Source organism: Gavialis gangeticus, unplaced genomic scaffold, assembly GCF_001723915.1.
Source record: "Gavialis gangeticus isolate Ggan-Ray unplaced genomic scaffold, GavGan_comp1, whole genome shotgun sequence".
Classification (NCBI taxonomy): domain Eukaryota; kingdom Metazoa; phylum Chordata; order Crocodylia; family Gavialidae; genus Gavialis; species Gavialis gangeticus.
Window position 1 is genome coordinate 58,073,632 of NW_017729022.1, and position 17,111 is coordinate 58,090,742.

General features: G+C 40.4%; 1 protein-coding gene across 2 annotated transcripts in view; it reads left to right on the top strand.

Annotated features, from left to right (window-relative positions):
- LTA4H (leukotriene A4 hydrolase) overlaps nucleotides 1–17,111 on the top strand; it is an 83,214-nt gene that overhangs the window by 9,084 nt on the left and 57,019 nt on the right. The window contains exons 4-19 of one of the 2 annotated variants that reach the window (XM_019515052.1): nucleotides 438–506; nucleotides 1,917–2,021; nucleotides 5,464–5,516; nucleotides 6,008–6,080; nucleotides 6,375–6,515; nucleotides 6,717–6,740; nucleotides 7,080–7,150; nucleotides 7,259–7,370; nucleotides 8,713–8,857; nucleotides 8,989–9,092; nucleotides 10,725–10,795; nucleotides 11,392–11,446; nucleotides 12,333–12,428; nucleotides 12,966–13,048; nucleotides 14,388–14,492; nucleotides 15,490–15,962. In XM_019515052.1, the coding sequence (XP_019370597.1) occupies nucleotides 438–506; nucleotides 1,917–2,021; nucleotides 5,464–5,516; nucleotides 6,008–6,080; nucleotides 6,375–6,515; nucleotides 6,717–6,740; nucleotides 7,080–7,150; nucleotides 7,259–7,370; nucleotides 8,713–8,857; nucleotides 8,989–9,092; nucleotides 10,725–10,795; nucleotides 11,392–11,446; nucleotides 12,333–12,428; nucleotides 12,966–13,048; nucleotides 14,388–14,492; nucleotides 15,490–15,610 (1,428 nt within the window). In that variant the 3' untranslated portion in view covers nucleotides 15,611–15,962. Of the gene's footprint in view, nucleotides 1–437; nucleotides 507–1,916; nucleotides 2,022–5,463; nucleotides 5,517–6,007; nucleotides 6,081–6,374; nucleotides 6,516–6,716; nucleotides 6,741–7,079; nucleotides 7,151–7,258; nucleotides 7,371–8,712; nucleotides 8,858–8,988; nucleotides 9,093–10,724; nucleotides 10,796–11,391; nucleotides 11,447–12,332; nucleotides 12,429–12,965; nucleotides 13,049–14,387; nucleotides 14,493–15,489; nucleotides 15,963–17,111 lie in introns of those variants that run through there. The other variant, XM_019515054.1, reaches the window with a different exon arrangement.

Sequence of the window (17,111 nt, forward strand, 5' to 3'; positions counted from 1 at the left end):
TATACCTTAGTAATAGGAAGTACCAAAAACAGTGAATTGCTTTCCCTGTAAGAAGCTGGTTGTCTTAAAGATAGCAAATGAAAGTCCACAATTTATAATCGTGTGTCAAAGGCCAAAGTTGAAGTGCTCTACAAATGAAGGCATTTATCAGAGGTTGTAAAATTTAACAATTGCAAAAACTGCTGTTATCTATCCAAACTGCTTTCATAATTCAGCTCTTGAAATCAATATCTTTTCCATACCATTATTTCCTGTAGCAAGTCTGGAGTTCTGAAAACAAGTGTAAGCCACCAAAAAGGTGAACTGTGGGCTCATATTTATTCACATTACTGCAGATGTTATAACATTCCTCCTTAGCGTGTATGTGTGCTTTATCACAAAATCAGCACATAAAAATGCTGGTGATTTTTAATTTAGTGTGGTCATTTTTTTTCTAGGCTGCCCATTGCAGAGCTCTCCTTCCCTGCCAGGATACACCTTCTGTGAAAATGACATACTATGCAGAGGTAGAGGAACTCAAGTAATACATGTTGAATTAAAGAGTGCAACTACAATGGGGAAGTCTCTTGTAATTGGCAGGTTTTGTATGATCGAGGTGTTGATGCTTTTCAGGCTACCCAGATAGTGGCTTGCTAAAGTAATTCTTCAGTCTGCGCTGCAATTAAGATGTAATGCTTTTGACTTAACCTAATGGTTATCTTTAAGGTGTATAAACTAGGTAGCAGTAGTCTGTAAACACTCTCTGCAATTCTATTATTCAAACATTTCATATACAGAGACTGCAAAATATGGTCCATTCTAAGAACAAGGAATTACAGATTTTTCCTGCTACAGCTGAAAGCTGTTTGTTTCCTTTGTGGCATTTTTCTAACTTTTAAGAGAATGAGATATCTTTATTGACCATCCCTCCTCATATCATTATAGGCCTAGTAGAGATGGGACCCTCCTTTGTAGGGAGAGTCTCTTTGCTGAGGTACAGTGGAAGCACAGGCTCTTAAAGAATATGTATTAGCAGGTATCTTATTTACAGTTGTGATACAGGGCATGGGACTGCTCTAGAAGCAGAAATCTCATTTCATATGTAATGTCAAAAATTGAGTCCTTGTGTTAAAAAATGTGGATAACTTTGTGTAAAGTTGGAAACCAACTTGCATATTTCATATCTACATCAAATCATGGTATAAGCATCCCAAAAGTTGGCCTTTTAATGGAGGTGGACTTTTAAATATAATTCTGTTCCGTTCTTGTTTTGGGACTCTTAAAAGTCACTGAGTAAAACTGGTCACGCAGCAGTTTTCTCATGTTTTTTCTTTTCCTAAATGAGTTTTTGTGAGCCATGATGCACCGTGTTGCTTTTCCATATGAAGTGTTCTGTCTTGACTCTGACTTCATATTTCTTAACTTTTATCAAGGCCACAGGGGGGAGTTGCTCAGGCCTTGGAAAAATCACATTGTGAAACCACAAATATTAATATGGAGTAGAATTGACTTTTGAATCCTTGAGCGATGTTATATGGCTTTCAGTTGATTGTGTCCCTTAAATAACATACAAGGCTGGCTGGCTGTGGATAGAATGGTCATTTTTTTTTTCTTTTTGAACCAGTAAAAACTATGAGTACCTTGTGACAGCGAATTGAAAATCTGAAGGAAATAGATTTATATCTCTTAAAAGCAACTCCTTTGCCTGACAAAGTACCTTCTTAGGGAGGTGAAGCATTAATTTCTTCCCATCTCATTTTCATTACAACCTGAATCTTAGGGCAAAATTAACAAAAAAAATAAAATAAGTCTACTTGGGGTCCCTCCTTGTTTCCAGCATTCATTATTACATGAGGGTAGCCAGCTATTAAGAAAAATAGCATCACTTGTGCTAATTAACCTTTCCCATACTTGAATATTTCCTTTGTCTTTGTTAGGTATCTGTTCCTAAAGAACTAGTGGCTCTTATGAGTGCTAAGCGTGATGGAGAGATGCCTGACCCAGAGGATGTCAATAGGAAGATATACCGTTTCAGTCAAAAGGTAAGAACAAAAGTCTAGTGGATAATCCAGTAAACTCAGTGAAAGCTAGTTGCTAACATGCTGCTGGACAGACAAAATAGAAAAAGCAGTTCTTATTCTGGGGTCTATGAAGAGTAATTTCTTATGCAGGATGTGAAGTAATTTTCCCCACCGTATTTGGCACTGGTACAGCCTTATGAGGACTGCTGTGCTTGGTTTTAGGCACATATTTTAAGAAAGTTGTATACAGACTAGAGAGAGGAGAGAAGGAAGGAGAGTAACAAGCATTGTATAAAGTTTAAAAAACACAATGTGTAAAGGTGCTGTGAAGGAATTGGATTTGTTTTTTCTAGAAAACAAAATATGAAGAGGGGATGTAAGTTTTGCATTATTAAAAGCTGTTTTTAAAGATGATAATAAAGTTTTGTTCATGTCCTCTGGAGGAAGGGCGAGAAAACAGCTTAATTTGTAGCAAAAATGGCTTAGGATTTTCAAAACATATAGCCTTCAAATTGTACGGTTGTTTTAAGCCAGTGGTCTCCAAACTTTTTATGGTGAAGATCACGTTTTGGAACTAAAGGGCACCCCAGGATCTACCGCATGCCTGCCCTGCGCAGCTGCCCCCTGGCCCACCCTGCCCTGCACCATCCCCCTTTCCCCACATGCCCCTCAACTGCAGAGTGTCCCAGACCTGGCTGGGCTGGGGCCTGATCCCACTTCTGTGCTGTAGCTGCACTGAGCTGCACCCGTCCAGCAGCCAAAGAAATGTGGTGTCAGGCCCCGGCCCAGCCAGGTCTGAAAGTCTCCATGGTCCAGGGGTGGGGCTTGGGTTGAGGTGGCTGCTGCTGCAGGCTGCCTGCTGCAACCTGAGCACAGGTGTGCGGGGGGCACAGGCCTCCGCCTAGTTGCGCCCAGTAGTGGGAGGCCCCACACGCACCCCTGAATGACCAGATCTTCCCAGACCCAGCTGGGCTGGGGCTGACCCCATGTGAGTCCCCGCTGCTGAACGGAGCTGCACCAGCATGTGGCCGGCTTGCAATGGGGCTCGAGGCACAGAGCCCTCCACCCCTTCTGCGCCCTTGGAGGAGCCCCCGGGGGTTCCAAACCTCCCACCACCTGCCCAGGCTGGGGCCTCACTTACCTTTCCCTGCTCCTGGCTGGGCCACATGGTCAGCCACTCACCACGGGGGCCTTCATCTGGCCCACATCCCTTCCCTCCCCTCCCCCACAGATTGACCATGTGCGCACGCCCAGCTGTCCCCCAGCCCAGGATCTACCAAAAGAGGCTCCGGGATGTACCTGTAGATTGGGATCCCCGGGTTGGTGACCACTGTTTTAAGCCCTAGAACAGAACATGCACGCAGGGTATTGAATCTCCTTTGGAGGTTTACAAGAATGGGTGATAAACTTTTTTTGTTGGGCATGATATAAATATGTTTATCCTGAATCACTGCTGAAGGGGTGGAGTAAGTGATCTCTTGATGTTCCTTCTGGCTGTACATTTCTGTGATTTTTGTTTTAAGAAGCCAGCAAGTAAAACTAGAGAGCTTAATTTTAATCAAAATAGCATGCTTTGGGGGAATAAACCTGTGCTACCCTTTGGGTTTAAGGGCATGTTCCAATGAAACTGTATCACTTAAAAATACATTTGGTTAAAAGCATATAACAGCAATAAAACAGCTAAGTCTGTCCTAGTGCAAAACAGGAATTCAATACTGAACAAATACCAAAACACCTAGAGCTCTTGTATCCAGCAATGCATAGGTGGCTTGAAAGGTACAGTTCTCTTCCAGGTTATGAATATGGGGCACATGAAAGAGGTCCCTCCTTCCCCCATCATAAGAAACTGAAAGGGATGGCGTTCCTGCTTTTTGGAATAGTTTGTTAGAGGGAGGAGGAGTATCATGGAGAGAACTAAGAGAGGAGAGGAGACTGGGAGGGTTGTGTTAGCATAATATTATGGAGGAGGCTGACTTTGTCCTATGGAGCTGAGAGCCTTATGAGATGGATGAGCTGCTTCATTTCACTGGAATGGGGTTGTACAAATGGGTTTTCAGTGTTTGCTAGAGGTGCTTATGGCAGCACTTTACTTCATGAGCTCTCCTGTGTCAGCTACTCCAAATTTCCTTTCAAAGCGACAGCTCTGCTGTACCCTGAACTATGTAGTCCTGGACTTTGGCACATGTGAGGAACTCGTTATGTGGGTTGGGATTACTCAATGCCTGGGATAGTGAGCTGATTTATCTTAAAACCCTCCCTGTTAAATGCAAAATAGCAACGAAACCCCAACAGTTCTTGATTTAGCAATGGTTAAAGCCTCCAGTCTTCCTTGTAATAACAAGCATTGGTTGAATGTAGGTATGCCCTTTTATGTGTGATTCCAGGACAGCATCAATCTGGGCTTAATTCTGGTGTATTAGTCACCCTGTTGAACTGCAAAGTCCTTGCATAAGCTGAGCAGGACATCACTGGGACTCTCCCAGATAGTCAGGTTCAACTCGCATTGCTTACTTCCATTATTAATTGTGTTAAGGGTGAAGGTACACATTACACTTAGACTAAAGGCACTTGAAATGCAAGTGTTCACCTGTTAAAAGATCGTTACCTCTCGCTAAGTGCCCTCTGAGCTTCTCAGGTATGCCACTTTAGGTGGGGGTTAACTCTGGGCTGTACTGCTTAGCTCATGTTAGAATAACTTAAGTGCGTTTCACAGAGAGAAAACAAACAATTTGCAGTCTTCCAGGAGCCCAGGATGCATCATTCCCAGCCCCTCCCCTCCACCAGAGCTCAACAGCCCTCTAGTGGGAAGTCAGAGCTGCGCAGGGAAGAAATGGTATTAACTGTTAACTTGAGACTGCTCACAGAACACTCTAAATTTAACGTATGTTCTAAGTGAAACGTGTAACTTCACCCTGAGTAAGGACAGGAAAACTCAGTCTGGTGCTTTTGTACTCATCAAAACTCTAGGTTCCTCTTATTGTTTGAGCTGTAACTGGAGATGAGATGATCTACAACTTGGCTTTTCATAAACCCACTATTACCTCTTGCATTATTGAGCTTGGTATACAGATGTCTGTTGTCCCAGTTGGGTCCCCTGAAGTCCTGATTCAAAAACAAATGGAACCAGACAATGTACAGGGAACCGTGGGAGTGGATATGTGACTCATTTAACATGTGTCAGAGGTTCCCAGATTTGCTGCTGTTTTTATAGCATATAGGGAAATGGTTGCAATATAAAATGAATATGGATTCTGCTATCCCTAAAACTCAGTTGTATAGAGAGCTTTGTAATATCACCAATAGCGGCCATATCCGGCAGCAAAACCACAGCCTATGAGTTAATGCAAAGCGAACTGGAAAGTTGTGAAGAAATTGTATGTATAATTATGCGCATGTAATGTCTTCCTTTGATTAGCTAGATGATTTATAGTTTTGATGATTTACAACTTTTTATTTCTTTAAGGTTCCAATACCCAGCTACTTGATTGCTTTAGTTGTTGGGGCTTTGGAAAGCAGGTGAGTGGATATGGTATCTATTATAAAAAGATCTAGGAAACTTCAGTCTTGACATTATTTGAACTCATTCAGTTTTTAAAAAAACCTCTTGGACAAATGGTTAGTGAAATACTATCAAGATTCTCATAATAATTATTTGGTGTACTGCTGAATGGATTAGTCAGTCTTGAAGTCTTCAGGTAGATTAAAATGTCTTGAGTTTAGCCACAGCATAAGACAATGCTAATAAGCTTCCACCTTTCTGTAAGGGGAAAAAAGTAACGTGAACAAGTGATGTGGCTGGAATTGACTTCTGCCTCTGTCTTGTTTTGGAGACTAGAGAATTCAAGTCTGTAACTTCATACTTGTTACATAAGCAAATCATTTTTCTCCCCTTATTCTGCATTCTCATCTATACAGTGACAGTGAAAATGGGGGAAGCTGAGTTTCCCAAGATTGTCCTCACAGAAACATTGGATATCACCATCTAACTGAATTCTGTATTTCAACAGGAAAATTGGTCCAAGGACATTGGTGTGGGCTGAAAAGGAGCTGGTGGATAAATCTGCTTATGAATTTACTGAGGTCAGTTACATAGATTTTGCTAATTGTCCTGCTGTTTTATGCAGTATTAAAATAACAGTCCATTTTTTCCATTTTCTGAGTCTTTTTTTATTTATTTCCTTGTCCTCTTAATGGAATGCAAAGCAACTGCCAAACTTACTACAGAAGTGATATAGTGCAATCATGCAGTTGTTGGTGTATGAAGCTATCTAAGATCTAAGAGAGCCTTGTGTGTGGATTAATAGCTTATAGTTTTTATTTACTGTTTGTAATTAGAGAAGCTTCACTAGAAATCAGTGTGAACTTGTATTTCAGACTGAAGACATGTTGAAAATAGCAGAAGATTTGGTAGGGCCGTATGTGTGGGAACAGTATGACTTGCTAGTTTTACCACCTTCTTTTCCTTATGGTGGCATGGAGAACCCTTGTCTTACTTTCGTGACTCCAACTCTATTGGTAAGTCTGACATATATTGTTTCAGTACTTATTCCAGTATTAATCCAGAAATTCATAGGTCTTGGATATCTTCTGAAAGACCCATAAGATGTTCTTGACTTTTATCAGAGGCAGAGATCTGAATGTGAAATATGTCTCTAGTGTATGAATTTCGAGTTGAACTTGATAGCAAATACATTCTAAATTGTCTTTCTGTTTTAGGCAGGGGACAAATCTCTATCAAATGTAAGTATATCATGCTGTGTTACTTCAAGTTACATTTTACATAGCAGTATTCAAAATACTCTTTCTGGTATTTTGATCAATATTGCCCCTCATTTTGTGTGTAAAGTTATAGGATGGGAAAAACTGCAGGATCATTCAGGGAATTCCAGGCAGCATAAAAAAAAGAAACAACAGGGAAGCCCCTTCTTGTTTCCCACATTTCTGTAGACAAGTACATTTGAAAATGTTCATCAGTTAAATGAATCACATTATGATTTGGTTTTTTCTGTGGGGATTTTACTGTGCACACTCCTCAGGGAGGTCTGTGATCTACGTTTGATACAGTTATTTGCATTTCAGGTTATTGCTCATGAAATCTCCCATAGCTGGACAGGAAACCTGGTGACAAACAAAACTTGGGATCATTTTTGGTAGGTATAATACTGCGGTTTTTTAATGGCTGTAATGTGGCCTATAAAAGAATCAAGGAAGTGCTTTTTGGCATTGCGCACAGACTAATATTCTGGATAAATTCTTAGGTTAAATGAGGGACACACTGTGTACTTGGAACGCAGGATCGGCGGACGGCTGTTTGGTGAACAGTTCAGGCATTTCCAGGCTCTGGGCGGTTGGAGAGAACTGCAAAATACGGTAAATCACTTCTGTCGTATCTTCATGGTTAAGCAGAGTTGTCATTGAAGTTGAGTTGTTTAACATGTGTCCCTAAATTATGAGTGCCCTTAAACCCTCCCGATTTGTGGATGAGTATCTCTGTTCTGTTGGGGCAGTGTGTAGGACCCATGGGGATCCTCCCACATGCCCATTCCTTCCCAACCCCCATTTACTTCCAGTCACTTGCTTGCCATGCCTTTGTTTATGATGGGGAAGGGTTCTTGAAGGTCAGTAGTCATCTCACGGGGTGGTTTGCTCTGTCCTGACCAGCCACGGCTGGAGCCATTTTGTCTTCTCGCAGTACTTCAACTTTGAGGGGATATTCCCGTAGACTTCTGAGGTACTTGTTGGGGTCTCATCTATCACAGCCTCATCCCCTTTTTCCTCTCTGGTCACACGATTTCCCTGGGCCTGCTGTTCAAGACCTCAGTCTCTGGGCTTCAGCCTTGCCCTGACAGCAGTCCCCCTTTTTGGCGGCGGTCCACCTGCACCTCGATAGCCTCTGCCCCTCTGCCTTAGGGCCAAGACCCTTGGTGCTTACCACAAGGGGAGCACACTAAAACACCTCTGTCCATGGGCACTTCCATCTCTATATCCACAAGTTGCTCCTCTGGTAGATCTAACCAAACCATAAGCACCAGACTTGCAGCTGTAAAACAAAATCCTTCCAACCCTGGGTTAATACTCCCCTGCAGGCTAGCAGTTCCCCTTGGCTGCCTCTTCGCAGCTTTTGGGCACTACCAGTGATTTTCCTGGTAGAAACCAAATGTTTGCACATGGCCTTGGTATAGCACGACTTGACTTTTCAAACATAAATGTTTGATTAAGCTTAATGGTTCATTTGGATGGAACAGCGAGCCTTCTTTTTGGAAGGTGTAAGTAAGCTTTATTTGCAGTTCCAGGATGACAAGTTGGGTCTTGCAGAGTCTGAGGCCGTCAACTAACATTCCTTCCCTTTTAACTTTTGAAGGGGTTAAAAGTGGTAGCTTTTGGTTGGGAGCAGCATTACGGTGGGTAAGATGTGTTCTGCATGCTCCTATCGCCATACAATTGAGCTAAATCACTGTAACTTTAACCGTAAATGAAACGGGATTAATCTGTAGAAGCATGCAGATGTAACATTTGCATCCTAATAGTTTAAATCAGGATCATTTGATGCCTTATAATTGTTAAATATGTCAGTTCCCTGAAGTAAATCGAGTATGAAAAATGGAGCGGAGAGCTCCAAAGCACAGTGGGTTTGGTCTTGGATAGAAGATTGCAAGTCACTGTCGGTTTTGGAGTGTCTCTTGGTGAACGTTTGTTTATAATATTGTTACAGATAAATACCCTTGGAGAGAAAAACCCTTTCACTAACCTGGTCCTTGATCTGAATGAAGTAGATACTGATGTTGCATATTCTTCTGTTCCATATGAGAAAGGTTTTGCTTTGCTCTTTTACCTTGAACAACTTCTTGGAGGACCAGGTGGGTATTTATTCTATTTTAGTAGGGTAGGCGTGTTAGAGCTGTGATGATCCAGGGAATATTTTAAACACATTTATCTTGTTTTCAAATGCTAGTTTTGTTCATGGAAACTTTTTTCCCCCCACCATTAGATGTCTTCATTGGCTTCTTGAAGGCCTATATACAGCAATTTGCCTATAAGAGCATTGTAACTGAGGATTGGAAGAACTTCTTGTATTCCTACTTCAAGGATAAGGTTGGATAATAATTAAGACTGATTTCATCTGCAGCTGTGTGAAGTGGAAGGAATACATGGCATAGTAAAGGAAACTGAGGATGGGATACTGCATGTAGTCAGAGTAAAATACTGATATAAAAGAGTCCCGATACTTTGCAGGGTTAGGTTCGCCTGCCCATTGCAAAGTAACTGGGGACTTGTACAGAAATGTAACAAAAAGCTGCACAAAATCATGGCTGTGCTCCAGCTGAGTGGAGAAGCAAAGTAAATAAAAAGCTGCAGCAGACATGTGAGCAGTTTGTACTTAATTCACAGTGGGCACATCTGCACATGCAACTAATGCTCACAAATAAACTCCAGAGCTTATTGCTCCTGAGTTTTTTGCTCCCGGGCACTCTGTTTTAACATTGAGCTCTGGAGTTTTGTGCACTGCATGTGGAGCCTAATTGGAGTAGCCCAGACTGGCAGGAGACCCAGAGGGGATGGGAGAGGGGTGGGGGAGGTCAGCATAAGAATGATCCAGGTTCTATTGTATATAGAATAACTCCCTTCCTAAAGAGGTGTCTCCTCACTTATTGGCTAAATCCAGTTTCACATTCCTATACCAAATGGCACTTCTGTAGTTGTGTAATAGCTATTTTGGCACTGACGTATGCTTTGGATTCTGTTTGTACCTGTAGTGGAATAGGATTGCCTTGTATATGTACCTACAGGAAGTGAAGAGGGTGCTCTCATCTTTTAGCTTGGTAACGTAGATATGAACTTGTTTCTTGCTTCCTGGCAGAACACTTCTAATAACCAGGCCATGGACTAGATATTACCTTGAGCATTCTCCAGCCCACATCTTGAAGCTGGCCTACTGCACCTTGCATTTGATATTCATTGGATAAGATGGATAAGCAGTACTGGAATAGTTTCTGCCCCACTGAGGCACAAGCTAGAGCCCCAGACCCATGCCTTCTCTGTAGTGTGCATCCTGCTGAGCCACCCTCTGGCTGCCAGTAGGAGAAAAGCCAGGGCTCCAGCTGAGAGTCTGTGGCCTGGTAGTTAGAGCACTTTGCTGGGAAGTAAGAGATGCAAATTCAAAACCCATCTAGGAGAGATTTGGAGGTAGGGTGGTGCTAGAACCCGGTCCTCCTGCTCCCAGGGAGTGCCCTACCCACTAAATTATTTGGCTAGAACGTAAGAGGGCTGCTGACATCATACCACCTAACTGTAGTTTTTTCTGGAACTACAGATTTGGGACTTGTGATATGCATGTGCCTGGATCATTTTGTTCCCTTGGCCTACCTATGCAGCCATAGTGTAGCCTACTGAGCATATTCTGAAAGGCAAAGGCAGCTATATGCACTTAAAATATTCTTCGCATGAGGCCTAAAATTTATGTAGCCATGTAAATGCATGAAGTTGGAACAGAATTTAACCTTTCTGTACCTCTTCATATCCAGTATAGAGAATATAAAATGATCTAGTGTGTGATCTCATTTTTTCAAGAGATGCTATTGTTTACAAGCAAGCTATGTAGGTATTACCCTCTGATCAAATTGGTATTACAGACCATAACTAAAAATCAAAACTAATTTTCATACTGCAAGCTGTTTTGTCTGAAGATTAGACAAAGAACTGAGGAAGGGTCTGCACTGTTTTTAGGTGGACATTCTTGATAAAGTTGACTGGAATGCATGGATGAACACCCCTGGCATGCCATCAGTGAAACCAAAGTAAGGATGGTTCTCTTGTTTCCTCTTTCACTCTCCAATTCTTACCTTGTTCCCAAAAAGCTATTAAATATTCTAAAAACATGTACCAAAGCTGTCTGTAAATATTTCAGGGAAACCTTTATCAGAAAAAATAGTTCCAAAAGTCTTGCATGTATGAAAAAAATTCTGATAACTTTTTGGGTGAAGAACTTATCTAGCTTTGAAAATTGCCATAGTAAATTGAAAAATGTCAAAGGTTTTCCCCCCTCCAACACCCTTTGGAAAATTATGCAAGAAAAAAAACGTATGGTTTCCAAATGACTATATGTTTGTTTATTCTGAAGCTTTTGATCAGCCTTGGGACAGAAGTGTATGGGCAGTATCATTGTTCAAAACATTTGTGATTTCTGTCATGAAGAAGGGAGTTATTATGAAGAATTAGAGCATGGAAATGCATTTTCATGGTGGCAGATGTTTTGTAAATTGCATTGTGATACCAGCTGGCTTATAATGTATGTGTGTATAACCAATTTTTTTATTATTTGTACAACAGTGTCTGAAAAATGCACAGGAGTTCTGTACCTGAAATATAATTCTTTTTTTTCATCTTTTATCAGATACGATATGACACTATCAAATGCTTGTGTTGCCCTGAGCCAAAGATGGATTAAAGTGAGTTGTTAAGGACCCCTGCAGAGGTCTTAAATCTAGATAAACTTTTTTTTTCTTTAAAAAAAAATAAAAAAAAATACCCCCATTATTTGATAGAGTACATGCATGGCAATGGGATCAGGATTTCTGCATCGGTTGAAAAGCTAAATTTTCACACAAGGTTCTCTGTGGAATTGCTGCAGCTTTTTGAGCATGGAAAGGTGTATTGCATATGTAAACTGTGAACTTGGTTGCATATATTGTGTATCAATATGCACATGGAAAATCCTCTCTCAAACATCCCTGTGAGTTTGAGTTTTTAAAAATTGACTTGTGAGAGAAAAACGCCCAAGTAATGGCAATATCCACTATATCCAAGTAGCAGTGCTGTTCCTTCTTTATCATGTGGGCATTTCCGCTATAAAATGAAGTAAAGAAAATATCAAGTGATCAGTGATATGTTGTGATTTGCTTTTAGTTTTGCCAGAAAGGGCACAAAATCAGTAATGAATTTTGTGTGATATTCTTATTTTTGTCAGTGTCATGGTTTGTTCATACTGTATACTTTTGTTTTCCTCAACAAAAATCTTTAATAAGAGAAAAATGTTCACTACAATTGTTGGTCTTGGATTTTTACCTGCTTTTAATGAGCATCTAAAGTCTCCTGTTAAAGATACTTAGAAAACAAAGTGGTGAAAACTAAACACTAGCCTACAGGCCTGATCCCACAGCTTCTCTTCTTAGGATTCATTGTTTTTTCTGTCATCCTAGAGTTTTATATTTTGTAAAGCAGCTTTTTTAAATGAAATGGTTTAAAATTTAAAATGCATATGCCCCAAAGCAAAAGTAGACAAACTTTTTTCGCCCCTTTTCTTCCAAATAAATTTCCCTGATTTTGCTTGCTTAGGCCACAGAAAGCGATTTGAGATCCTTCAGTTCAGCAGATGTGAAAGAACTGTCCTCCCATCAGTTGATTGAGTTCCTGGCACTGCTGCTTCTGGAGGTAAGGGCAGGTTTGGATCAAGTCTCATTCTGACCAGGTGAAATACAAACAAAGACACAGGTGTGTATTGTAGAGTCCACAAGTGACTAGGTTTCACCACACTTGTTAAAAATAAATTTCCATCCCTAGCATGGAGACCTCCAATCTGCAACTGGCTTTTTCTGCCTCTGGTAAACAGCACCAGTAGTGTTTAGGGAAGCAAACTTGACAGAAGCAAAATTAGAAACCTGATTGGATTTGTCTCCATTTAGCCTGTGTGTCCCATGAATGAGCTTAAAATACAACTGGACCAAAATGCTCTTTGTTCAGGGCCCTTTGCTGGATCAGTTCTAACATTGCATAAGTTCCATGTTCCTTGCCCCTTATTTACTTGTGCTTCATGGAATGCATGAAGCAAATGTAAGTTTTGGTCATTAATAAAACCTTCTGGTTTAAAAGTCTTTCTGAGTTAAAGTTGTCTTTCTGGGTCTTGCTTTCTCTTATGAAACATGAATTAAAACCTACCTCGCTTCTTCTAACCTTCCAATTGTTTTTTAGGCACCTCTACCAGTGTCACATGTAAAGAGAATGCAGGAAGTTTACAACTTTAATGCTGTAAACAATTCTGAAATAAGATTCAGGTCAGTTGATTAGTTATAACCTGGAAATTCCTTCATGAAAAGTGTTTGAGGCAGGGTTGGGGGGAAGAACAGTGCTTCTTAAATTCATTATTCATTTTATACAGAATTTGAGGGCATTGATTAATGTATCTTTTTAAAAGAGGAGGGGCAGCTGGTGCTCGGGAGTGCACATCATGAGCTAGCCATCACTTCTGCATGATCCTGTAATGAAAATGGGATTAAAGTTGACTTTGAAACAGGGTTAAAGTTGTAGTGGTTCTGCTGCATTCTTGTCACTAGGGGATCATGCAGATGTAACCATTAACCGTTGCACCATAAACATTTATATCCTTAGCCTTTGATGCCCATGCAGTTATTACCTGCCTAGACCATTAGAAATTATCAGTGAGTAGCACCTCTTAGGTCACTACTGAATCCATTCCCCTGCTACTGAGTGTCTTGCAACACTAGGTGTTTTACCCCAATTGTTTGTAGATGTCCAGTTGTGTGAGTTCTCCCAAAAAAGCTCCCAATCTTTCAAATGACAGAAATTTTAATGGTGAATGAGTGGGGGTGTTAGTTTGTGTACAACCTCTTTTCCGCTCCTTAATTCTACTTTGGCAATATTAGTATCACCCCAAATTACTCTTTTACATTTAAGCTGCCTTAAGACTTGTTTCATTGGAATTCTAACTGCCTATTTATTTTCAAGAGTGTTGTAATTTAGCTTTTAAAGTAGCTTTTTGCTACTAAACATCACTGTTTGTGGTACAGTGGCAAAGTATTTTAACAATCAGGCCTTTATGTTTAATTTGTGTATTCTGCAATCCTTTTGCAACTTGCAATTGATACAGACCGTACCATTTTAAGACAGAATATAGTTACCAATTCCTGTATCAATATTGATTTTTTTTTTCCCCTTGACTTCACTTATATAGCAAAGTAGATGAGCTTGTCATCATTCTTTGATGCTGTTTTCTGTCTGAAATGCAGCATGCTATATAATGAGACTCTAATCCTGACTAGTAGCATCAGGGTACTATTGTAATACCAATAAATACATCATTGCAAAAGTAATAATCCCCCAAGTTGATATGGGACAGCTTGGAGGTAATCATAACCGAACTATAGAAAAAAAGTTCAATTTCATTATAAACATAAAGGATGTATTGGAAATGTTAGGTCTTTGTTCACATGATGGTATAAGGAGCACTACACTGGTTGGTGTTTAGGTCTTCATTCAGGTGATGGTATAACAAGCACTGCATTGGTTGGTATTAGCAAAGAATGCATACATTTGAAATAACTTGCAAATTAAAAGAAAAGAGAAATACACATCTAAGTATATATATTTTTTCAGATGGTTACGCCTTTGCATCCAAGCCAAATGGGAAGAAGCCATTCCTTTGGCTTTGAAAATGGCTACAGAACAAGGCCGGATGAAATTTACTCGACCGTTGTTCAGGTAAGACTGATTTTCAGAACTTGCAAATGTATACTTCATGGTGAACACATCCATATCTGGGTATGTTATGCATCCTTCTAAAGGAGGTGATTTTAGTCTACAATCTTCTGTGTACTTTATATATGAATATCTCTACTGGCTTTCCACTGTGTAATCTAAGCCTCCTTGGTTCTATTAATATTTGTATACCATATTTACTTTCATACCATATACACTTTTAGTGCCAAAAAATAGCCTTCCAGAATGGGGTGCATGTCTTAAGCAGCGAAGTTGATGTTTTGCTCAGTGGCATTTCCATTCAGGCAGACTGGGGAGAGTCAATTGAGTTCATGGCTTATTCAAATCTACTTGATTCCTGCTAACTTACTCGTTGCTTAGTAGGTGTTAATAAGCCCTCTCCTTCTTTAGGATATTGATGTTTCATTAATCAAGCTAGCCTTTCTTAGCTTAGTTTAGCTATTCCTGGTCTATCTTCTCCTATTTCATAGCCGTGCAGACTATTTTTAGCTTTTTTCAAAGATGGACACCAAGGACTTGTATCTGTCCTTGGTGTCCAGTCTTCAGCAACAGCTACAGTTTTAAATTTTGGCTGATTGGCCAAAAGCTGCTGACAATTCAGCTGTGAAAGGTTTAAAGCTAGCTTTTCCTTGAGCAGGTAAGGGAGGGGTAAATAGGCTGAAGATGGCCACAAACAGCAGGGACAGAGCCTAGTAACTCTGGAAAAATCTTCCTTTTTTTCCCCTTCATTTTGCTTTTCCCAAAACAAGGTTAATGATGTATTTGATGTGGGGGTGGTATGCCTGCAAAATATGATGGGTGCATGGAGGGGATGGTGCGCATATAAAATATGTGCATGCATATACATCTGATGTAGAAATTAAATTTATTCAAATATACCTCTGAATATTAAGATTTCAATGAAAGAATACAGTTTTCTCATGGACATGCAGATGCAGTCAGATTCCTGGTCATGCTTGTCTAATGGTATTTCTTGCAGAGACCTCTACAACTTTGATAAGTCCCGAGATCAAGCCATCAGCACATTTCAACAGCATAGAGCCTGCATGCACCCAGTGACTTCAATGCTGGTGGGCAAAGATTTGAAAGTGGATCAGTGACCAACTTCTCTAAAAGGCTGTGGCACACTACTTAAACAAAACTAACTCTGCAAACTATTCTTACTTATATGTCTGATCATCTATCTAATGTATTCTGCTATGGGAAAAATTGGCTTCAATGTATCTAGAAGCTGAAGTTAGAAAACTTCAGTCCTGTACCTGAAATGAAACTGGAAAACTGGTAAATATGTGGACAAGAGCTGAATGCTTTATTTCTAGCAAAATTTTACATGTTTTAAGAAAATTATGGCTTTTTTGAGATGCCAGTTACATTTGTCAATCATGTTGGTTTTTGCACAATGTGGATTAACTGAGTATGCTGTGTGAACAGACTCTCACAAAGTTGAAGTCCCCAGAATCTTTACATATTTTGGGGAAAAAAATAAACCACTTTATCAACAAACTACTTGTCCTGGGTCTTGATTTTTAACTAGTGTCAAAAATGCTTCCCTTCTTCCACAAAGGGAGAATAGTTCCAGTTCTCAGCAGTTCCATCACTGTGGCTATTTCAATTTAGTTTTCACCGTTGTTTTTCTCCTATAGCAGTGGAGCTGGTCTGACATGGAGCTCTACCTTTTTCAGGTTGTGTTTGGATTGAAAATTCACACCTATTTGAAAAGTGGCGAAGGAGCCTGGACTATAGCGTAACACACCATTGTTAGTAGCCAGCAATGACTTTGGGTATCCAACTTGAGACATCTGCTAAGGGGTCTGAGTTTCTCGTTAGTGCTGAGCACCAGCCCTCTGAAAATCAGAGTTCTTTTATCCTCTCAAGTTCGGCACCTGTAAGTGAGGTGAAAATCCCTAGCGGTGTGTGAAATCTCGGCTGCTACAGCAATAACAAACTTAAATGCTATTGTTGTAAAAGGCCTATGTGCCTGTCCATTGCAACTCACTATGTACAGGGATTTTTAAAACCTTTCGACAGCAAATAGTTTGGGGGTAAAACGTAGCATATACGTTTCTGTCCCAAAGTGAGATCATTTTATCATACATTTTGAAGCTGTAGCACTTAAAAAGTGTAATGATTGGGTTTCCTGTTGGTTTGTTACTGACAAGGAGTCTTATTCCAAGGGAGGTAGACCAGACGGATTGCCTTCAGAAATTAACTTTCTAGAAAACATGATGCTCACTGATCTTGGGGTTTTGTTTTAATTAAAACCGTCTAATGGTTCCTAGTACTTCCGTGTGCATGTATGTGAAAGTGTGCCTACAGTGTGGTGGCCAACAGCTCAGTCTTGCCACTACAGCAATAAGCTCCACTGATATAAGCATCTGAAATGAGGTGGTGAGGATACTCTGGAGGGTTGCCTCAGGACCCTGTTTTAATGGCCAAGGTTTCACCATGGGTGCACATATAGCTACTAAATAAGCCTTTGCTGAAGAGTGGGGGGATGCCTTGTGGGAGATGTGAAAGCTAAGAGGAGTAAGATGGTAGCATAGAAGGTCTATCAAAGGAAGATGGTTAGGCTTTCAACGATACATGGCCAGTTTAAAGATG